This window comes from Macaca fascicularis, chromosome X (assembly GCF_037993035.2).
Source record: "Macaca fascicularis isolate 582-1 chromosome X, T2T-MFA8v1.1".
Lineage (NCBI taxonomy): Eukaryota > Metazoa > Chordata > Mammalia > Primates > Cercopithecidae > Macaca > Macaca fascicularis.
The window spans coordinates 116,209,240-116,233,995 of NC_088395.1; the positions used below are offsets into that span (position 1 = coordinate 116,209,240).

General features: G+C 35.9%; 1 protein-coding gene across 12 annotated transcripts in view; it reads right to left on the reverse strand.

Annotated features, from left to right (window-relative positions):
- Window positions 1-433: 433 nt before the first annotated feature.
- Window positions 434-24,756, reverse strand: part of ACSL4 (acyl-CoA synthetase long chain family member 4) — a 110,700-nt gene continuing 86,377 nt past the window's right edge. For all 12 annotated transcript variants that reach the window (XM_065538129.2, XM_065538128.2, XM_065538127.2 and 9 more), the window contains 7 exons: window positions 20,396-20,535; window positions 19,515-19,687; window positions 16,740-16,814; window positions 14,522-14,713; window positions 12,815-12,929; window positions 10,687-10,844; window positions 434-3,303 (listed from right to left, as the gene is read on the reverse strand). In XM_065538129.2, coding sequence (XP_065394201.1) covers window positions 3,146-3,303; window positions 10,687-10,844; window positions 12,815-12,929; window positions 14,522-14,713; window positions 16,740-16,814; window positions 19,515-19,687; window positions 20,396-20,535 — 1,011 coding nt within the window. In that variant the 3' untranslated portion in view covers window positions 434-3,145. The remainder of the gene's footprint in view (window positions 3,304-10,686; window positions 10,845-12,814; window positions 12,930-14,521; window positions 14,714-16,739; window positions 16,815-19,514; window positions 19,688-20,395; window positions 20,536-24,756) is intronic.

Here is a 24,756-nt window from a genome sequence, read left to right on the forward strand (position 1 = left end):
CAATTTTTCCAGATGAAGAAATGCAGCTCCAAAATGTTAATCAATTTGCCAAAAACTACAGTGGCAAAGCCAGGAAATAGAGTTCTTAATGCCATTTTATACACACCCTCATATAACTCAAATTAATTTCTCTCTAAAATATTAATTAGCCTAAAAGTAGCAGTTATAATTTGGTAGCACCTACTGACAATCCATGTTTTGTCCCAAAGTATCAGTGTTACAAAGGGGTTTTACTCTATTGACTGGATCAAAGTAACAGTTTGGGATTCAAATACTCTGAACTAAAGGATGGGACTATACAAGCCTGTTTAACTGCTTAATGCAATTCCACAAACTTGGAGATGAGTACTTTAAAAATATATGTTTAAAACGTTGGCTAATAATCTTCAGACTTGGAGATTTTCTCTCAATGCATAATGAAGTACAAATTGGCTTGATAACATGGGTGAATTTATTTCTTAAGATTTGAGTGCAAACTTAAAAACAAGAACAAAGCTTTTCATCAAGAATAAACACAAAATCTCAACAATTCTGCAATCGTGCATTTTAACAGAAAGTACAAATATGAATACATTATAATTTGTAACTGCATTTAAAAATTAAAATATTTCTCTCCAAATCCAAAACACCACACAATCTTTATCTGTTCTCATCTTGTTACCTTAGAAACATTTGTCATATGCTATCAGGAAAATATAGGCAAGAATCACTAATCAGTTATTCATGATCAAAGAAACATGAATCTCCTTAACTGTGACTTTTTGAATCATTTATCTATATTTCTGAAATATCACACAATTATACCCTCCACTCTAGAGAAAAAAAAGAATAAATACAAATATCAAGGAGGCAGGAACATTCACGGAATTAAAGCAAAAGTCACAAGTGTTTGACTTAGAAATGTCCATATTGTAGTAAATTTTTAAAGTACAACTTTATTTGATGGCTGACATATATGTAATAATTGTGAGCAATTTAAACAGTATAAAAATGTGAGATCAAAATCTTTAGTCTTAAATACTTGAAAAGTCACTATGAATATGGAAAGATTTGCTTACATAAACATGTATATTTTTGGATGGAAAATCAAGGGGTAGTGGCATCTCCCTGGTCCCTTAACAATGTTTGGATTTTTGCAAAGAATTAGCAGCACCCAACCTTAAGTGTTAATGATGTGTTTCTACAGGACCTATGTAACAGATCAGTTGGCAGTGTTCCAGCTTTTGGGAGTCGGGGACGGAGCGAGGGTGCAAATATCTGAGATAAGACAGTGCATGCACTCACACATTTAAAATCACCATTCTAAATGGGAAAAAAAAATCACATATTGGAAAAGTCTAAGAAACTCATTCTTAATGGGTAAACAGCAGGGCAGGAATAAAAGCTGAATAGTAGTCTACTTGATGATAATGGTTTTTCACTCTTCAAAGGCAAGTTGGGAAGAATGAGAATACTCACATACACATAACTCCAGGGAAAACTTGCCTAAAATTTTACCTTGCAAAACACTGAACAGAAATCTTTACAAAAACCTTCATTCTTGTTTATAATACTTGATTTTTCCCTTATTACCACCATATGCATAACATTTAAGTATTTTCTTTATAAATATTTTAGAGCAAAAAGAATTTATTTTGTTGCAATGGTGGCCCACATCTGTACAAAACAACATAAGCAAGTCACACACACACACATATATATATGTATATATGCATATATATATAAAATGATTAAGAAAAAGTGCAAAGAGTAACAGTATTAAGATTTTTTGTGTTTTACAGTAACTATGGTTCAAGTGTGAATATTTATCAGGGATATATAATCCCAGGTTTTAATTAAAGATTCAAAAAGAAACCACACTCCCAAGTTACTGCACAAACATCAGTCCCTTATCAAGTAACTCTGCCCTTCTCCCAAATCTAGTATTTCCAGTTTCTAAGCTCTTCCCAAACAGGAAAAAATGGTAACAGTGTTTTCTTCCCTTTAACTTCCCAAAACTCATCCAAGTTAATCACCTGTAAGTTCAAGCAAGATATTGGGGAAGTCATTCATTATAACCCGCTTTGCTAAAATTAAAGCAAAATGAAAGGCTTCCTGAAATGCAAACTACTGATCAAGAATCAAATCAGCAACAGCAAACAGACCTTAAATTACAAATGTAATTTACTACATGTACATTTTAAAAGCAATCCCTGTTATCAAAGATAAATTCAGAGTTTAAATCTCTTTCCCAGGTTCAGTGCTGTGCAAGGGTTCTAATTCCAAATACTTACGATTTTATCATCTTTTCTAAGAGAAAATGTTTGCCTGTTAACTTTTTACCTTCCTGTCATTTTGCTCTTGGTCTCAGCTTTTCAGTTTGAATAAACACAGAAAGGCAATTTTCAGCATTTCAAACAATGTACTTTCCTCTTAAGTCATTCAAATAATTACAGTTATTTTTTAGATCTCAAAGTTTCAAAAAAGCAGCTCAATTTCCCTTTAAATATATTACTAGATATTTTTTGGTGTTGTATATGTTGTTTTATTCTTACTTTAGGCACTGTAATTATTCACAACATTACAATGACTCTATATCTAACCTATGCAACAATTATAATCTTAATACCTTCTAAGGTATTATTTGATTTTGTGTATTATATTACTATTGAATTTTTCCTTTAAGATAAATGGTTGGAAGAGAATTTTAAAGCCCTGTAGCACTTTTGCTTTGAGTAGTGTTAATACATATTTTCTGTCATGCTTAATATTTAAACTTCTTCTGAAATAGGAAGACAAGAGGCATTGGAAGCTGCGAATTTCCTCAAACTACATTCTACTCCAACTCCGATTTATTTTGTTCAACATTAAATATTTTTCTTTACAAAAACAAGTATATCTTAGGCTAATTTTTAAAAACAGAATTTCTGCTCTATAATAACACAGCTAAAGGGAAATAACTTTTCAATTTCAGCTGCACTAGAACTATGCAAAACTAAGTTAAAGTAAACTGGACAACAATTTTAATAACTTTTGGTTTTGTTTTCTTTTTACTGTATCTTTAGAATGATATACCTTACATTCTAACAGCTCAACAAAGGCTTAATATTCTAGAAGTGAAAAACCACCAGGCTACCTCCTGCACAACTGTCAATAAGAGAGCATTTTATTTGCCCCCATACATTCGTTCAATGTCTTTGAGGTAATGGTTCTTCAGCTCCTTCCTTTTCAGTTTGAAAGCATCAGTTACCAAACCAGTTTCAGGGGTCCATGGCTCTGGGCTTAATCGAACCTTGATTGGAATTTCAAATCGCTCCAATTTCACTGAAATTAGAAGGGAAAAGATGGGAGAAAAGGAGACGGGGGGAAAGAGAGGAGAAAGGAGTGGGGACAGGGAAAGAAGGGGAAGGAGAAACAATTAATAAAATATGAGTTTTTCAGGATTTACCTAGATGATTCAGGTGCTGAATCACCAATCACCACAAATTTATTTAATGGTATACTAGATAGTTTACTAATGCTACTTCTACCTTACAATTTCATTTCATATTTCTCAAAGTATACATAAGTTGTTTCAGTTGGATAGTTTTAGTCTATGTGGTTTTTAATATACATGCATATACACATTATACACACACACACACACACACACACACACACACACACACACACACACAAACACACACATCTTCCTCTTCAGAGACTTTATATTTGCCTGAGATGGTCTTTCTCAATACAGTTGTGTGTCACTTCCATACTTTATCTGTATGTCTGCTCAAATGCTACCTCCCCAGAGAGGACTTCCCTGATCACTCATAACAAAAGAGAAGTACCTTTGTCTCTCTATATCTTCTTAACACTATGCTTTGTTCAAAGTAGTTATCACCACCCAACATATTATATATTTGTCTCGCCATGGAGGTAAAATGTAAGCTCCATAAAAGCAAGGTCTTTGATTTTTTCACTGCCATCCATAGGGTTGAGAGCCCTCCATAAATACATACAAGTTTATTAATTCATTCTACAGAAAATTCTCTAGACAAATATTCTTTATAAATTTTAGTATATATTCAAATACAGATAAAAAAGGGGATTGTGAATTTCATATATTTAAATGGTATAAAACTGATGCAATGAATATTGTATTTGAGTTAGACAACCTAATACATATTGGAAAAAATATAAGGAAGGACATAAAGATAATTAATGTAGTATTAATACTTTCAAATTCCATAAATTATATGCCATCAAGTTATTTATTATGACTACAAGGGTAATTCTTTAAATTATGGAGGCCTATTAACAGTAATGTTAATCAATAGATGAGCCTTGTTTTATGTGATTATTTAAAACAGCAATTGCCAAGAAGCAAACATTGGCACATTTTTAAAAACTACTAAAAAATAGCCTAGATGACTTTAGAAATGATTTGGTTTCAGTGGCAAGCACAAAGAACTCACATTCACCGAAGTTCTTTTCTAGTACTAGTCTGTTTTATGAAAGGTTGGTTGAACTAGTGAGTTTCTCACTAAAATGACAGAAAAATATAAAGTTGAGTATGAAAATATCTTTTAAATCTAACTTAGAACCAACTTCCTACAAATAATGCCTGAATAGGTCATAAAGGAACATAAAACTTGCTTGAATTAACCAAGTCTACTCTGTTAATAAAGTACAGCTCAATTACACAGAGGTTCATAAAATAAGCCTATCTGCTCCCAAGGTCACATTTAGAACTCAAGTAAACAGTTAAATTCTCAGGTATAGATTTGGCCCCCCAATTTTTTATTTCATTTTACTTTTCTTACATACCTAGGTACTAGTCCAGAAACACTGACAAGATTGGGACAAGGCAAGCACATTATTTCAGTTGCACACAAGCAAATGAAAGCAGGCTGAAAACAATCTTTCTATTTAAATTCCTGCTTTAAAGCCAAAGAAATAAAGACAGCTATAGAGGTTTCATCTTGAAAATTCCTAAACATTATCTAATACCCCAAGCCATAGGAAGCAATGGGCTATCACAGTTTCCCGTAAATAGAATAAATTGCCAACAAGTGAGAAAGGTTAGGGGAAGGAAAAACAAACAAAACCAACAAAAATGTGGCATTTTTATCTGAATTAACTACAACATTATGAAACGTGACCTGCAGGTGGCAGCAAATATCGATTTTCATAGCCATTGGAAGTCGCTCAAATCACCCAAAAACAAGTATTTTGCATTCTTATGATACTATGTATACCTCACACAATTATACTTAAAATATGAAGAGGCCTGCTATGAAAGATGTATAACTTCCGACAGATTTGCTGAATATAATCAAAACTATTTTACACTTTTTTGCATAAGTCTCCGAAATTATAATTTGCAAAATGTTGGCAAGATAAATCCTTTGTGGCACAAAAGGCTTATGATTTATACATTTAGCTCATGATTACCACTCATTATCCAAATCATGAGTTACATGCCTCACTCCAAGCACAGGAACGTTATGAGGACCTAGTGGGTCCTAGGATTTTATTCTGCCTTCTAACAAAGTGGGATACAGCTTGACTTCCCCCATTGTTGCTTTTACACAATTAAATATGCAATGGAAAATTATTCAAGTCACATTCTAATCCATTAATATATTCAGAGGATGGCTAAGAATAACGACAGTGCACCTCTGATGGTTAGCCTTTTGGTTGAAATACTATATATTTCTTGAAATACTATATTTAAAGAAAATACTATATTTGAAATGCTATACTTAAATACTTAAAGAAAATACTATTTATTTTTGGGAATACTATATTGAAGGCAAATCAGGCTTTGTATCAAAAAAGGTTCTGGGAGCTTGGTGTCATTAATATGAAAGTGTGTTATGTCAATAATATAACAAAACTATCTTGAAGAAGGAAATATTATGTTACACTGTTTTTATAGGTATAAAATAAATAAGCTTTTTCAATTTTATGTTAATAGGCAATTGTCATTTAAAACTTTACAGTATCTAGAATTCAGAAAATTATTCTTGGGGAGAAATTAGTTTTCGGATAGAAAAACTATTACTACAAACTATATTTTTAATCCCAAATGGAACCTAAGTAGTTAATATTTTTAATAAATAAAAATAATAGGAGTCCAGAGTTAGGGAAATAGGTATATTCATGTATCTCTGATCGGAATATAAACCGGTTCAGTTTTCTTGGGGAGAGGCAGCAATTTGGCAATGAGGAAAAAAGTCTTTAAAATATATATTCTCTTTGACTCAGAAATTCTGTTTCTAGGAATTCACACTAAGAAAATAATCATATAAGAAAATAATTGAGTATACAAGATTCGTGTTATATTTGTTTACAGTGATGGGGAAGAAGGTGAAACTCACCTAAAAATATAACAGGGACTTTAAATGGCTATTTATGTACTGGGACTATTTAGTATTTAAAATGATACTGTAATTTTCTATTTACTGACATAGAAAAACTTTGATTATGTTGACAGGTTAAGTATATATACCAAAATGTAATCTCACCACCCAAAGATAAACTACTCTCAAGTGATTTTGACTTCCTTCTTTATAATATTCTGTTGTCCAATATTTTATAATGAGTATAGATAACCTATAATCAGAAAAAAATGATATTTTTATTTGTAAGAGAAAAACAATGGGTTAAAACTAGGTTAAGAGCTTCCAACAGAACATGAAGAGTATACAGTTTTTCTCTGTTCTGCCTAAAAAAGAATTTAAATTGTTTAGAATAATTTAAAAATGAAAAAGGTATTAACCACCAGGCAAAAAGTGAAACAAGAGAAAAAGGGCACTGAATGAGAAAGTGCAACAAAATCTTAGAAGACAAAAAGCAAAGGAATTTTTGGTAATTAAGGCTGAGGGATCCAAAGCAACTACCAACAAAAGAGGTTGCCAACAAGCAGCAAACTGCCCTCACAGTAGAGCCTGGGCAAGTGCCCTCTAAGCCTGTGTTTCTGAAGATAGAGATGAGGGGTAAAGCTGGAAACAGCAGCACCGGGCTCCAGCCTGTTTAGAGAATAGTTCTCCCTCACCCTGTGCTGCTCTTCCCAAAGCCATTTGTAGGCAGGTCTACTTTTTGGAAAAACTGAAGCAAAGACTCGGGACTCAAGGACATTAGGTACAACAGAAGGAGGGAGTAAAGCTGAAAAGAGAAAGATTCAGTGAGGGTGAGAACCACTGCTCTTCCATCCCCCCAGTAACTCCTTTACCTCTTTTGGGTACCAGAATTCTGGCAGTCAGGCTAATATCACCGGGCAAGAGACTGGAGAAATCTCCTTTGGAGAAATAGAATGACTTAAGAGAAAAAGACACTAACATTGGAATGCCTTTTCAGTGAAGCCCAGTAAGCTTTCCAAACAGTTTTTTAGTACCTGGTTCTTAAATACGGACATACAAGGATCAGCAGACACTTGCAACTCAATGACCAAAGCAAGCATAAAGTGCAACTTGGAGGTAAAAGAGACAATAACAGGAGAGGAGAGGAAAACTGCATTAAAAGATTCCTTTTAGTATCCTCAGAGGAATAAGAGACAATGCATTGACTGCATCCATGAAAGAGCAACAGGGTGCTATTAAAAGGAACACTGAGAGGACAGGAACAAGCTCTTGAAAATTAAAATTCTGATATTGGAAATTGGAAATTCAGTAGACAGAAGAGATGATAAAGTTGAGAGACTCTGCCAGAATATAAAACAAGAAGAGAAATAAACAATTTTAAAAAGGATAATAAAATTAGAGGATGAAAGCTGGAAGTCCAACAGCCATATAAAAGTAGTCCCAGAAACAGACATACAGGGTGGGGGGAATTATGGGGAAAAAAGCAAATGAACAAACAAAAGATAAATTAACAATTCCCAGAACTGAAGGGCAGAGATCTCCATACTGAAAGGGCCCACCCCAAGTATGCGCAATGATAAATGATCAAAGACCCACACCAAGATACATCATTATGAACTATCAAAACACCAGAAATTAACATAATGACTCTGAAAGCTACGAGAGATAAAATAGATCATACACAAAGGAATGGGAATCAAGATGCAACACTGGAGTTGGAAGACAACAAAGCCAAGTCTGCAAAGTGTTCAGGAAAAATGATTTAGAATTTATCATTCTAAGCTATGCCAAGACACATCTCAAGGGTGAGGACAGAATAAAAACATATTCAGACATGCAAGCACAGTCTCAAGAATTTACCTCCCATGCACCTTTCTCAGGAAGCTGCTGAAGGATGTGCTCTACCCAAACTGGCAAGTAAACCAGGAAAAAGACAGATATGAGATCCAGGAAACAGGATCCAACATAGGAGAGAAGCAAAGGAAATTCCCAGGACGATAGTAAAGGGAAGCCTTGGGGAGCAAATAGTCTAAATTTCAGTACAAGGATAAAGGGCTCTAAGAAGTATGTCTCTGAAAACAAAAATACAGACACACTATCCTTTCCTGTATTAGGGAGAATTTTTACAATTTTATCAGAGTTTAGAGGAAGAGTTAAGAATAGGTATACAAAAAACTAATGAAGAGAGGAAATTTTAAGATCCAGGGAAACACAAAAAATTGTCCAAGAAAGGAAATATAATCATAAAACACTATGTAATTCAGCTGTGAATATTTTCATAGTCATAACGGAAACCTGGGGATAAAATGCGAATTGTACTATATATTGGAAAAGAAAAAGTGTGGTGGGGAAGGGGAGGAGAATGGTAATAAGAAAGGTAAATCATCTTCTATGGTTAGTGGTCCATAAAAGTCTACAACATCATAAATGAGAAATTCAAGAAGGAGCAATATAACCATTTTCTTTAGAAAAATGGAGACGAATGCCAGAAACTTTAAAAAAAAAACTAAAGTTGAAGACAGATGAGACTTGGGGAAAAGAGGGATACAATATGGGCTGCTTTTTGTTGCAAGTCCATAATACTGATATTTTTAAAACGATATATACTTGTTATATTGACAACATTGAAACTTAAAAAAAAAAATGGAATCCCTTGTTGGGAAAAAGGGGGAAAAAAGCCTACTATTGAACTTGAGCGTTAATTTTTAATCTCTTTAATTTTCCAATCAATGTTCCAATAAGCTTTGTCAGTCCTTTCTGCTAATGTTAAACTGCTGATTACTCTCTTTCCTGAAACTCTCTTAGCAGTGCTCTGCATGGGCATTGCTCTCCTGGCATCTTGCCAATCATGCTTCCCACACACATCTCTTTCTTCATCCATTCCTTATATGCTGGTGTTATCCAGAGACCCATCTGCAGCCTCCTGTTCTCCCTTTACAATCTCGCCCAAGGTTGGCTCATCTTCTTTCATGGTTTCAATTATCCCTGAGTCTATAGTATAGTCCAGGCCTCTCCCAATAAAATTTGGACTATACACAACTGCCTGCTGGGCATTTTAACTTTGATTATCCAAAAGATGTTTCAAACTATGTGTGTCCCATACTGACCTCATCATCTTCTTGTATATGCTGGCTCTTCCTCTTGTATTTTCTAGCTCAACCAGTAGTAGTATTTACCTTGTTGCTTCAGCTACAAATCTGGGGGCTATCCTAGACTCCTCTTTTCCTTTATCTACATTATCCAATTAATAATTAAAGTGTGCCAATTTTGCTTCATAAACGTTTCCTGATTCCCTGCTTCCGGCCTTCATTACTCACCACCCCCCAGTCTAGGTATCTCCTACAGTCCTCTTCAACTGGCCTTCTGCCTCAGTCCAGTCCCCCTCAAATTCATCTTCAGCACGGCCTCCAGAGTGACTGCATCTCTCCAAAATGCAAACCTGACCACACCACTAACCTAGTCAAACCTGCCAATGGCTCCTCACTGCCTACAGGATTACATCCAAATTTCTGAACACAGCATAGAAGGTACTACACAACTTGGCCTCTGCCAACCTCTACAGCCTTACCTCATACTTTGTACTGTACCAGTAACACCAGACACCTTGAAGTTCCCTGCACACATCATCCTTTTCATACCTATTTGCCTTTACTCATGTTGCTTCTTGGCCTAGAATGCCCAACCTAGTTAACTTCTAATTAACCCTTAAGAATAAGCTTAAGTGACATCTCTTTCATGTCCTCCCAAGTAGGTTAGGCACCCCCATCTGTGGTACCATGATTCTCCGTTCATCTCTCTATTGCTGTTAAGATTGTTGTCTCTCTCATGTGCCGCTCTCACCTGATAATGAACTACATGAGAGCAAGAAATGAGTCTTACTACTTTCTGTATTCCTAGTGTGTAACACAATTCCTGGCATATACTATATAAGCAGATTTTCTCCAATTGGTTATTAACGTACCATCTGAGACAGTCCATTTACAGAGCCAAAGTATACACACAAAGCATAATCATGGTTATAACACTATTTACTAAACTTAGAGTTATTAATTTCTGCTTTGCAGACACAAAGTAGATTTATATAACAGATCTACCCAAAGATGGACCATTCCAAACACAGGCTAGATGACCACTTTGGGAAAGATGTTGAAACATGCAATAAAGAACTAGATGGGTTATTTTACCATACGACACTGAAGGATCCTTCCAACATGGAAATCCATTATACATATTTAAGAAACAGGTTTCTTAAAATCCTGTATTTTATTATTAAAGCGAACATCTTGAAGAGCCTAATGCAAAAGACATCATTAGATGACTTTTAGGGACTACACCAGTCTAGCAATTTCTTACTTACTGGCATTTGCAGCTTCTCGAATTTCTTTCAGTATTTCAGCTTCCATAGCAGGATTATTGCAGATATCAACCCAAGTTCCTTCTACCCCTTTCTGTTGTGCCAAGAGTGTCAACCTTTTCTGATTAGGAACCACAAAACTGATCACATAGGACTGGTCACTAAAAAAATAGAAAATAAAATAGAAATGAAAGCATTGAGAAAAGTTATTCATAAATTAGTCAATGAAACAGTACAGTACAGATAAAGTTTCATTAGGAAACAATAAAACCCATAGTACCAGGATAAAGACAGACATACAGACCAATGGAATAGAGAAAATAGAAGTAAACCCTTGTATCTATGGAGAAATGATCTTCGACAAGGGTGTTAAGACCACTCAATGAGGAAAGGACAGTCTCGTCAACAAATGGTACTGGGAAAACTGGATATCCACATGCAATGAATGAAGGTGAACCTTTACCTTACAACATATACAAAAATTAGCTCAAAATGGATCAAAAATCTAAACATTGAAGAGCTATTAAGTTGGTGAAAAAGTAATTGACATTTAATGGCAAAAACTGAAATTATTTTGCACCAATCTAATAAAACTATAAAACTGCTAGGAAAAAAAAAACACAAGAAACACTTTATGAGAATAGATTTGGCAATATTTCTTGGATGTGACACCAAAAGCAAAGGCAACAAAAGCAAAAACAGATAACTGGGACTGCATCAAAATTAAAAACTTGTGTGTATCAAAAGACTCAATCAGCAGAGTAAAAAGACAATCTATGGAATAGAAAAAAAGATTTGCAAATCATATATCTGATAAGGGGTTAATAAACAGAATATATAATTTCCATAATTCAATAACAAAAAAACAAACAGCTCAATTAAATAATGAACAAAGAACTTGAATAGACATTTCTCCAGAGATAATATATGAATGGCCAACAATCACAGGAAAAGGTGCTCAGTGGCACTAATCATTAGGAAAATGCAAATCAAAACCAAAACAAAATATCCCCTCACATCCATGAGGATGACTACTATATAAAACAAACAAGTGCTAATGAAGAAGTGGAGGAACTAGAATGTTTGTGTACTGTTGCAGGAATGTAAAAATGGTGCTGTTGCTATGGAAAACAGTATTGCTCTTCCTTAAAAAATTAAAAATAGAACTGTCATATGATCCAGCAATTCCACATCTAGGTATCTATCCACATAATTGAAAGCAGGATCTCAAAGAGATATTTGCATACCCATTTTCCTAGAAGCATTACTCACAACAGCCAAGAGGGGGTAGCAACCAAAATGTGCACTGACAATGAATATATAAACAAAATACATTAATGGATACAATGGAATATTGTTAAGCCTTTAAAATGAAGGAAATTCTGACATGTACTATAATATGGATAATCCTTGAGGACATTATACTAAGGGAATTAAGCCAATCACTGTATCATTCTACTTATGTGAGATTTCTAGAGAAGTCATATTCATAGAAACAGAAAGTAGAATGGTGGTTCCCAGGGGAAGGAGGGAGGAGGAATGGGAGTTGTTGTTTAATGGGTATAGAGTTTCCATTTTACAAGAAAAAAAGGTCTGGAGATTGGCTGCACGCCAATGTAAATATACACAACACTACTGAACTGTACATTTAGAAACTGTTAAGATGGTAAATCTTATGCTATATGCTTTTTACCACAATTACAATTTTTAAAAAAGAATAAAATCCATAAAAATAAGACATATCAACATATAAAGAAAATGGCTCAGTCTCAGGCTTTTGATTTAGAAAAACTTGGGTTCAAAATCCATCTCAACATGTAGTAGTTGTGTTACTTTTTTTGGCAAAATTACTTATGCTAAGTCTCAGTTGTCACGGATGTTAAACGAAATAACTTGTCGCATAGCTAAGTATTTAGCAAGATGCAGGTGTCCAAAAACATAGTTAACATGTCTGAGTTATCTCAAATGATCTTCGAGCTGTTGATTCAATAACTTTCATAAATGTACAATTCCCCAGATCTGATGAAAATTCTAAGAGGAGTCTATGTTACCCTTATGATAATACGCAATCACATTATTTTCTAAATATCTTTTGACTTATGAAACAAAAAATACAACTTTGGAAAGTTACCTTTTGGCAAAAGCACAGATGTTGTCAATAAGTGGACAATTCTTCAGTGCAGCTTCTACTTTCCCAAGAGATACATATTCTCCTGCTTGTAACTTCACTAGATCTTTCTTACGATCTGTAAGTCATAAAGAATGTTAAGTCAGCCATAGTTTGTTTTACTAAGGTATATGCAATTCTGACTGTCTTCTTTGAATATCATTGCCTTAATTGTTATTTACAAAACTACTTCTTCTAAAATTATTACTAGGTTGGTGCAAAAGTAATTGTGGTTTTTGCCATTACTTTTAAAATGGCAAAAACTGCATATATATAATGCTTGCCCATACACACCAGTTAAAAAGAAAATGCCTAGTTAAATAAGTATTGGCTAAAAGTTACACCTTATACCCAAAGCTTTAGCATCTTATTATAATCTTAAATATTATAATCAATTTAATAGAAGGAACTAGGACTTTGGAACATTCGATTTTAATGGTAACTCTGCCTGATACTAGCTAAGTGATCCTGGGCATGTCAGTTAACCTCCTAATCCTCAAGTTTTATCAGAATAATGATGCCTACCTCATACAGATATATCCCACAATGTCTGGCATATAGAACACATTTAACACATGTTAATTCTCCTTTTCCACTTTTGACATTATCTTGTTAAAATGACAGTTCTCTAAGAAAGTGCTAGTACAGGATGGCACAGCTTGAATAATCATCACATGGCCTTGGAACCTTCGTATGAGTGCTGATTTGCCTACCCATAGCCTGGGAACCCAGTCTACAGAAATAACCTTTGATTCCAGTGCAATTAAGGAACAAGGGGAAAATAAGCTTATTGTTTCTCAACTGAACCACGGTTCCTAGGAATTTCCCCAGCAGATCAAATTTCTAGATGAAGAACCAATTTTCCCAGGAAATCTCTAACTATATTCAGGTCAGATATCGTGAGGTCCAGCAATGGATTGAAATCAGTCACTGGATATAGGTGACGAAACTCTATGTCTTAAAAAAGACCTGACTGGGATCCTGCTGAGTGGTCCTCATCAGCAAGTTTTAACTTCTGCCTCATCCAAGTGAACAGCACATTCAGCCCATTTTGGAGTCATTTTTTGAACATAAAGGTCCACTTCAGTAGACTCAATAAGGACAATGCCAAAGTAACTGACATTCTCAGAACCGACTAGTGCTAAGGATTGATACTAATTTTCTAAGGTTCAGGCCTAGTTAGACCCATATAAATAGCCAACAGTAAAAAAAAAAAAAATGAGCCCATGCTGCCCCATGGGTGGAGAGGTAAAGAGTGAGGAAGGCCTAGCATAGAGTATGTTACAGGAAATAGTTATATAAAATCACATGTGGTTGACCAAGAAAGACCTCCTCTGAGCTCTTTTTGTTTTCTCATTACCAATTTGCTATTTCCCTGTCCATTCTCTCTACACTCAATGTTGCTGTGGCTAGTGCTGCTAGTACTTACACTAAGGTTCAGGCTCTGTTTAGAATTTTTACATCTATCAACTCATTTAATCTTAACAACAGCCCTATAAGGTTGGTATTGTCCCTGTTTTGCTGATGGAGAAGCTCATACATAAGTTAAATAACTTGTCCAGAGTTTGAACTAATGGAACCACCAACTTTATTAATGACTGATCAATACTACCTTTCATATATATTGAAGTTATAAAACTAAAGAAAACCATAAAAAGAAAACATTCTGACCTATAATCTGTAAACATCCATCGGGATGGAATTCTCCAATATCACCAGTGCAAAACCACCTTTGTCCATTTTCATCCACAGAATAATCCTCTGCTGTTTTCTCTTCATTTTTAAAATATCCCATGGAGATGTTCTGTCCACCAATTACGATTTCACCTCTGGGGTTTGGCTTGTCATTAATTGTATAACCGCCTGGAAATCATAAAAGTAAATTAGTTATTATTCTACAACAAATTTCATTAATTCTTAAAGCTTGTATGTTAGTATTTTTCTGCTGATCAAATTTTATACCACTTTATGAGAGAACATTAGTTTATATTTACTAAGATTTACATGAGGATACTGGGTGACTGTGATTTTAAAAACACCAAGAAAGGCTCAATGATAATCACTACCAACAATCACCCATCTCAAACCTTCCCATACCATAACATTTCACACTTAGAACACCATTAGAGCTTAGTGTTCATAGAGCTCTGTTAAGATAAAATCACCCCCAGGAAGAGTAACACTTGAAGCTGTTATACGTAAATTACTAACATACTGATATCAATGCATTTCAAATTTTTTCTAAGGAGGTTTTAACCAAAAAAAAAACATGAAGTACCCAAAAATGGTAGCACCATAAAGTGAGAGGGAAAGGGGGGACTATGGGAAACAGGAAGAAAACTGTATTAATTTTACCTGCGGCCAGTCATGACTTTAAAAGTTCAAACACTAAACTAATTGACAATAACTACTAATATATTTTATCACTACTCATTACCTCTGTATTACTGAAGGAGGCTTACTTTAAGGAAAATATACAAAAATCTAAATTTGTAAACTAAGATATAGATTAGATTTTGTGTCATAAAAGGATTAAAATCAGGGTTCCTTTCAGCTGCTAGCTGCTCTGATAAAACTATTCCAATATTTCAACATGATAAAACCCATTGTATGTAAAAACAAACAAACAAACAAAAAAAAAAAACTGAGATCATTCCTACAGTATAAAGCCAGAGACTTCATAGCAAGGAAAACTCCAAATACATGTTCAACAATGGACCTACTCCCCAAAACTGACATTAAGGCCCAGTACCAGGAAATCAGAAAATAAAAATTATAGTAAAACTTGTCGAGGAGATTTTTGCCTTTAAACATTTCTGTGATTCCACTGCCTAACAAATAAAAACCTACCTAATAAAATAATTCTGATGTTGATGTCCAAAACACATACACACATACTATTTTCTTCAGATTTTCATGGTAAAATTGGAATGCCATTACCATGGAAGAAGGGAAGACTAAGTCTCAAGGTGTAAAACTCTTGGGAATGCAACTGGCTTTTTAAAATGTGTTTTTAAAAAACAAATAGTCATTTGCTCATAGAGCACTGACAATAACACACATAATAAAAAAATGCTTTAGAAACTTAAAGTTTATGTTAGATAAAAACGCATTCATTTTCTTAGGGTTTAGACAACCTAAGGGTTACGTCCTACAAGGTAAATTGTACTTTAAATTTTTAGTCTGTGGTTCCATCCTAAGGTAAATATTCTCTTTTAAAATCTTAAGCATTTTAATTATTATTCCTTTATCTGACATGGCTAGGCTGTTAATTATTTGTTTTATTTAACAATCTACTTTATTGTAGTTACTGTGTATGTTTAGTAACTTTCATTAAGAAGACTGGTTGATATTTGCCTTCAGCTAATTTATAGAAAGGATGATCACCAATATCTCTAGGTTTCTTCTAAGTGGCTTGTCTCTGCAGGCACATATAAAAATTAAACTATACAAATAGCTGGACAGTTGAGTCTCAACTATGAAAATCTTTTCTGGGGTCAAGATCTAAGAAGTTGGTATATGTTTGCAACCCATCATTCTATCCCCTAAAAATCTGGGGTTTCTTTCTCAGCCCAAACATTCTCACTAGTAAAGTCAAGTTTCAAGGATCCTCACCTTCTCTAAACCCAGAAAGCTCCAGTAAGAATTTTTTTTCTCTTTACCTTCAAGTATTGTCAAGCTCAGAATCATTAATCCTAGATTCTAGAGATTTTATTTTCCTCTTGGGAACCTAAAGATATCACTAAGGAAAAAGAACGCATGGGGACAGGCAATAGCAAACCAGCAGAGAATTATTTGCTTCCCCATACTTTAACGAAATGAAAGTCATAAAGCTGACAGTAATTTTCAGCATATCTTGAATCACTAGAGCTTTTCATAAAATTCTTACCTTCCTGCCAGTCTTTTAGCTTAATTTCACAGCAAATAAGAGGGGCTCCAACTCTTCCAGTAGTATAGTCAGTTACTGTGAGGGAAAAAGTAACAGAGAGATTAACATACCACATGTATGTACCAATGTACAGATTTGTACCAATGTACTGGGAATATTAGAGTTAGAGCCAGAGTCAGAAAAATGACAAAAGAAGGAGTGGAAAGTGTGATCACTTTTCAGTATTTCAACTCCATTTCAATAGTGCGATGGATTCCATTGTTGTTACATCATTTTTGCTTTTCATGGTTATATTTTATGTAATTAAGTACAAAGATCTGTTAAAGGAGGAGAGATGGCTCCACCGTTATCTACCTAAGATTGTCGTAACATAGATTTTAATCGGAATTCCTGCTCTACCACTCACTGGCTGTGTAACATGGACAAGTAACTTAGCCTCTCTAAGCCTCCACTTCCTCATCTATGAAATGGAGATAGTAACAAAAGCTACTTCATACAGGGATGTGCTGTGAGGATTAAATGAGATGATACATGGACAATGCTTAACACTTCTTGGCACAAGCTAATCTTTCAAAAGATGCTAGCTATTGTTATCAAACATCATGATGATGATGATATCCCTTTGCAATTTGTGATTATTGCTAGCAATAAACAAATATTTATGGACAGCCTATTATGTAAACAGCATTATATTAACTGTTGTGAAGAAAACACAGGAGACATAAGAAGACCCTGCACTCAATGACCTTAGGAATGAACTGGGAAGAAATGCATGTGAAACAATTCAGAGAACATTTAAATACTAAACTGCATGGCACTGAAGGTGAGCACAATAGCAGCTTAGAGACTCAAACAATCAATGTAAAATGAAGTAGTTGGGAAAGACATTATTGAAAAGTGGGCATTAAAAGATGGTTGTGATCAATTAGCAAAAAGGACATTCCAAGAGAAGGGTAAAGAAAATACAGAGCAGTGAGACCAAGAATGCCTTCATGAGAAACAGTAAGAAGATTGGCTGGTCTGGAGAGAAGAGCCAGGCATGTTTATATGTGGGGAATAATGGAAAATGATGTTGGATAAGTACACTAGCATCAGATTAAAGATGTCCTGAAAGCTAGGTAAAGAGGTGTTTAGATTTGATACATCAGATATCAAGCAGTGGGTGAGGTGGATGTATCTAATAGAAGGATACAGGATACATTAGAAGTGATGTAATGTAGGCAGACACAGCTGTTAAAAGGCTGTTAGGTCAGGCCAGGCGCAGTGGCTCATGCCTGTAATCCTAGTACTCTGGGAAGCTGAGGTGGGTGGATCACCTGAGGTCAGAAATTCGAGACCAGCCTGGCCAACATGGTGAAACCCCGCCTCTACTAAAAATACAAAACTTAGCTGGGTGTGGTGGCGCATGCCTGTAGTCCCAGCTACTCAGGAGGCTAAGGGAAGAGAATTGCTTGAACCTGGGAGGCGGAGGTTGCAGTGAGCTGAGATTGTGCCACTGCACTCCAGCCTGGGTGACAGAGCAAGACTCTGTCTCCAAAAAAAAAAAAAAAAGGGGGGGGGGGGTTTTAGGTCAGAGCAGAATGGAGCAATAAAATGTTGGACGACAAAGGTGGTATGGAGGGAAAGGAGAAACCTAATGAAGGAATGATCTGATGACATTTAAAGATATTTTAAAATAAGCAATCAGATGACTTCAAAACTGATACCTGGAATGACTTTAAGGATGGTGATACCACTCACACAAACAAATAATTTGTCAATAGAGAGACAGTTTAGAATAATGGCATTGATTTTGGACACAATGAGTTTAAAGTGAAAATAAGATTATCCAAAAATACAATTTCTATACCCCAGTGTTTCTCAACCTAAAGTGATTTTGCCCCCCAGGGGATATCTGGCAATGTTTGGGGATACGTTTCATTGTCACAGCTGGGGTGAGCCCATAAATATCTGCTTTGGCAACTAAATATCCTGCAATGCATACAAGAGTCCTCAACAACAAAGAATCATCGGATTCAAAATCTGAACATTGTCAAGGTTGGGAAAATTCGCTTTAGGCTGTTGAAAAATAACAAACAGGAAAGCAAAGAAGTCAGGACAGGAACACAGATTTAAGGGGGAGCATAAAAGTGATACTTCATTTTTAATAGTATGGTTCTCCAAAGAAGCGATCATTTATAGAAAGAAGACTAAAGAACCAGGGTGACAGGATTTTGAGGACTGACTGTGGCATAAATATTTATAAGGCGACCGGGCATGGTGGCTTACCGCCTGTAATCCCAGCACTTTGGGAGGCCAAGGCGGGAAGATCACCTGAGGTCAGGAGTTCGAGAGCAGCCTGGTCAACATGGTGAAACCCCATCTAAAAATACAAAAATTAGCCGGGCGTGGTGGCACACGCCTGTAATCCCAGCTACTTGGGAGGCTGAGGCAGGAGAATCGTTTGAACCCGGAGGTGGAGGTTGCAGTGAGCCAAGATCATGCCATTGCACTCCAGCCTGGGCAACAAGAGTGAAACTCCGACTCAAAAAAAAAAAAAAAGTTGTAAGGCTTAAAATTAAAGGGTCCACATGATACTTATAACTAAGAATTCATAAACTAAAACTACATTGATTTGCCATGAATCTGATATTAGTTAAGAGGTATTTTAAAGTTGCAATGAATCTGGTATTAGTTAAGAGGTATTTTAAAGTTACCATGGTTTCCAAAGGTAATGCAAATATATTTTATTAGTAGCATCTGATACAGAATATTTACCACATTAATAATGCTTACCCTCAGTAACTGTCCCAGCACCACATGATTCTGTCAGTCCATAACCCTGGCCAATCGGGCAGCAGAAGCAGACATTCATGAATCGGTGTGTCTGAGGAGATAGCGGGGCCCCTCCAGACAGCATCATGCGGACATTCCCTCCCAGCAGAGCCTTCACCTTTTTAAACAGTAACCTTGATAAACGGAGGATAAATGATTTTAATGTACGCATACATTATTCTTGGCAACGCACTAATTGATAAGCTCTGGGAAAGATTCCTCAACTGGTTGAACATCTCAATGTCAGAATCACGGTGAGAATGAGAGGTTAACAAGGCAACAACCAGTAACGCCTTGAAAAAATGCCAGAAAAAACTCTTTAAAAATGAAGAAAGATAATGTGCAGTATCGGGAAACTATGCTGACACAAGTAAATGATCACTTATGTTATCTCGCTTCCAATAAAAAATGCTTCCCCATCCCCACTCCTCAGTGTCACATTTAAAATAACGGTTATGTTCATACACTTACAACACTATTTTATGAATACAATAAATCAGAAACCTTCATGCAATGAAGGTCACTTTTTTAGTTAGAAATGACATTTTTTAAGCTCAAGTGTCTTGATTCAAAAGTCTATTTTAGGTTTTCTTCATGAGACTAAATTTTATAAATAAATCTTAAATATATACTCAATTATTAAAATCTGTTAAATTGCCAAGATCAGAGTCCTCTGCTTGCTGTATGAACAGTAAGACTTAGAATAAAAGAGAAATTCAACCTTATGATCATGGTGGTGATATTCAAATGAATTAAGTTTCCATATATTTATTCATCTTCTGGATTTAAAACCATAAAAAAATTTAAAGGCTCAAACCACAGAGCCTATGAAATGTACTTACAGATTGCAAAGAGGTGCATCATATCCCTTTTTGATCTGTTCCAATTTGTAATCATATCCTATCTTGAACAGAGTTTTCTGAATATAATTCATCTCTTGGACTTTGCTCATAACATTCTTATAAATTCTATCCATGATTTCCTGAAAGTTAAACAAAATATTCAATAATCTGAAAAGAATGGAGACAGTCTTTAGTTGAAGATACCTTACTTGCAACATCTTGGGTAAAAGTCATTAGCATAATGGACATATTTGTTTCTTTAATTATATAATTAATTTCACTGACTACTTGTTCACTACTTCAAAAAGACTAAGGACAGCTATAGGGGTTTCTTTAGTTCTATACATTAAGTTAATCTAATTTTTTTTTTTTTTTTTGAGATGGAGTCTCACTGTGTTGCCCAGGCTGGAGTACAGTGGCAGGATCTCGGCTCACTGCAAGCTCCACCTCCTGGGTTCATGCCATTCTCCTGCCTCAGCCTCCCCAGTAGCTGGGACTACTGGCCCCCACCACCACACCCAGCTAAATTTTTTGTATTTTTAGTAGAACAGGGTTTTGCTGTGTTAGCCAGGCTGGTCTCGATTCCCTGACCTCGTGATCCGCCCGCCTTGGCCTCCCAAAGTGCTGGGATTACAGGCGTGAGCCACCGCACCTGGCCAAGTTAATCTACATTTTTAAGAAATGTTAGCTCGAGTTTAGAGAATTTACTCAGCTGTCACCAAAAAAAAAAAAAAAAAAAAAAAAAAAAAAAAAAAGAAATCTCTTTGTTACAATATATTCACTTATTGTCAAACAGTACCAAAATACCTATGTTGAATCTATTCATGATGCTTTTCTCTTTTTTTACTACAACTTTGTAATCTTCTTACAGCGTAGCAGAAAGCATTAGTTTCTTAAAATCCTAAGTATCTATAGTTTAAGCATTTCTATTACATTTTAACAGAAGCAAAGAACATGATTCTTGCTCATACAAACTTGAAAAACTGGAGGTAGGACCAGGTTTAAGATATATTGACTCCAAGGTTAATACAAAACAAACAAAAAACCAAAGAGCCCAGACTACCACTAAATGATGTTATCTTGAAATTATTTAACACAAATTAACAAGAATTATTACATAAAGCACACCTGTTTATAAATACATGTTTCCAAATACTTAAAATATCAATTATCAGTACAAATTAAGGTATGCTATAATGAATAACTTAATGGGCAGTTCTTTTAATATTAGAACAGAGCCACTCACAAATGAAGACAGCAGAACCATCCCTTAAAAAGGTTACCACAGGTCAGGCGCGGTGGCTCACGCCTGTAATCCCAGCACTTTGGGAGGCCCAGGCGGGTGAATCGTGAGGTCAGGAGTTCGAGACCAGCCTGGCCAAGATGGTGAAACCCCGTCTCTACTAAAAATACAAAAATTAGCCGGGCGCGGTGGCAGGCGCCTGTAATCCCAGCTACTCAGGAGGCTGAGGCAGGAGAATCGCTTGAACCTGGGAGGCGGAGGTTGCAGTGAGCCGATATCACACCACTGCACTCTAGCCTGGGTGATAGAGCAAGACTCTGTCTCAAAAAAAAAAAAAAAAAGTTACCATTACATAGCACTCAAGCATGGTACAATATTGTTTTCTCCATTTCCACAAGAGGAGTCACTACTATATAACTGAAATATTTCTCTACATCTGTGACAGAATCCCCAATCATTCCCTAGCAGGACTTGAACATCCTGTAACCATCCTTCTTAAAAAGCATATGAGATCTTTAAAAAGGGGGGTGGGGTGGGGGGAGGGGAGCGGGGGCAGGGGCTTGGGAATGAGACAGATGTGTGAGAACCATGTCTACTGTTCTTTCCAGCACTGGGTACTAATCATAGACTTAGGCAAGGCCTTGATGAGTAAGGAACATAACACAGTTGTAACATGTTGGCAGAGTTTATGGTTAGCACATTAAGTCACCCTTTATCTCAACCTAACATTACATGATGTTCAATGGAGCCACAGCTGATAAGTAGTGACTTATTCTGAATTCTCATTGTGAATGTTATAGTATTCAATCAATCTTTCATTCTGACCCAGGAAAGAAACAAACTCAAATAACAGACTCTACCAAAAATAATTCTCAATAAAAAGTGTATTTCTTTTAAATGGCCTATTTCTGGAGAAATAGGAGGAGCTAAAAAGGAAACCCGATAATATTTGATGAGGTGCCATTGGACTAGCAACATAGGAGACCATTTACTATCTCAAGGCCTCAAGAAATAAGAAAAGTGTCATTGGAACCTGGATGAGGACTCTAGCCATGGGAAAGACCTGGTTACAAACAATGGGAAGGAGACTAACCAACAGGGTCTCCTGACAACTGCTAAAATTTGCAGCCCAGCAGGAAAGGAGCAAAGGTAATAAGTGTGCAGACTCTCTCTCTTTCTGCCCTCTGATCTCTCATGAGGGCCTCCAATTGGCCGAACCCAACCAGAAGTCATAAGGCAAGGACGCACTGGTAATTCGTGCATAGAACGTAGCCCCTCAAGACACAAAGTAAAGCAGGGAAGAACAGACAACGGGCAGTTAGAGGATAAGCAGCCTATGTGTTAACTGTGCTTATCCTTCAGGCCCAAAATCGGGGATCACTTCTTTTTATTATTTATTTTTTTTATTATACTTTAAGTTCTAGGGTACATGTGCACAATACGCAGGTTTGTTACATATGTATACATGTGCCATGTTGGTGTGCTGCACCCATTAACTAGTCACTTACATTAGGTATATCTCCTAATGCTATAGCTCCTCCATCCCTGCACCGCACAACAGGCCCCAGTGTGTGACGTTCCCCTTCCCGTGTCCAAGTGTTCTCATTGTTCAATTCCCATCTATGAGTGAGAACACGCAGTGTTTGGTTTTTTGTCCTTGCGATAGTGTGCTGAGAATGGTTTCCAAGCTTCATCCATGTCCCTACAAAGGACACGAACTCATCCTTTTTTTATGGCTGCACAGTATTCCATGGTGTATATGTGCCACACTTTCTTAATCCAGTCTGTCACTGATGGACATTTGGGTTGGTTCCAAGTCTTTGCTATTGTGAATAGTGCCACAATAAACATTCGTGTGCATGTGTCTTTACACCAGTTAGAATAGTGATCATTAAAAAGTCAGGAAACAACAGGTGCTGGAGAGGATGTGGAGAAATAGGGACACTTTTACACTGTTGGTGGGACTGTAAACTAATTCAACCATTGCGGAAGACAGTGTGGCGATTCCTCAGGGATCTAGAACTAGAAATACCATTTGACCCAGCCATCCCATTACTGGAGATTACTTCTTTAACACCTCAGCCCTTACCTCTTCCTATGTTATCTGATAAGGTTTGCTACGGAATTCTGTATGCTAGATAATAAAGCCAATGTATTGTTTTCCAAAATGAAATAATAACAAGAACATACAACAGTCCTAAATAGACAGCCATAGTGGTTAAGAAGACTGGTAGACTGATACTCCACCAGTATCAGATTGGTGGAGTTCAAACATTGATTCCATCACCTATGAGCTGTGTGGCTTTGGGGCAACTTTCCTTCTTTGTAAGATAGGGGTAACAGGGCCCACCTCGCAGTCTTAGAATTAAGTGAGATCATTTATCTAAGGCATTTCGCACAGTGCCTACCTAGCACATAGGAAGCACTGCACTAGCTATTATTAGCAACTTTATATTGTGGTTTTAGTCAGAAGCCTCTTCTTTCTGTTTGAAAACTTTATGAATTATACAGAACCTCTAAATAAAAAGGCAAAGTCTTCTCTGACCTATTCTACTTCTTTGTTATTTGGTAATTTTGCAATTAGAAGCTAAAACGACCATAAAGTATCTTCCATCTGTAATTCTCAGAAAAATCTGGACTGAATACTTTCTTATCTAATCTCAGACTTTCCATATACCAAAGTAATTCTGTGAAAGATACTGGGATAAGATTTCAAGTCTGATCATAATATAAGCAGTAGCGACACACAGTCTTTCTGGAGTTTCTGAAGCATAAAAAAGCTAGAAGATATTTGATTACACAAATCTGAAACATGGTGTTAAATGTTTCAAAATTCATCATTACAAGGCTATAAAATGTAACATCTTGTTGTTTTTTGTTTTTAAGGCAGTATTTCACATGAGGATTCTGAATATATAGAATTAAACATTTTTCCTTTGGGAGCTCTCTCCAATTTTCAGTTTACTTAATCACCGTAAGAGGGTTGGGAGGGCTTAGATCCTCGACCTTGTATATGATTCTTCAGCTCCCTAGGATGGCTTAAAGTTTCCTCATTTTTTAAATTAAGAGATTAAACAAGATGGTCTTTAGAGTATGTTCTATCTTAAAATGGTCTGGC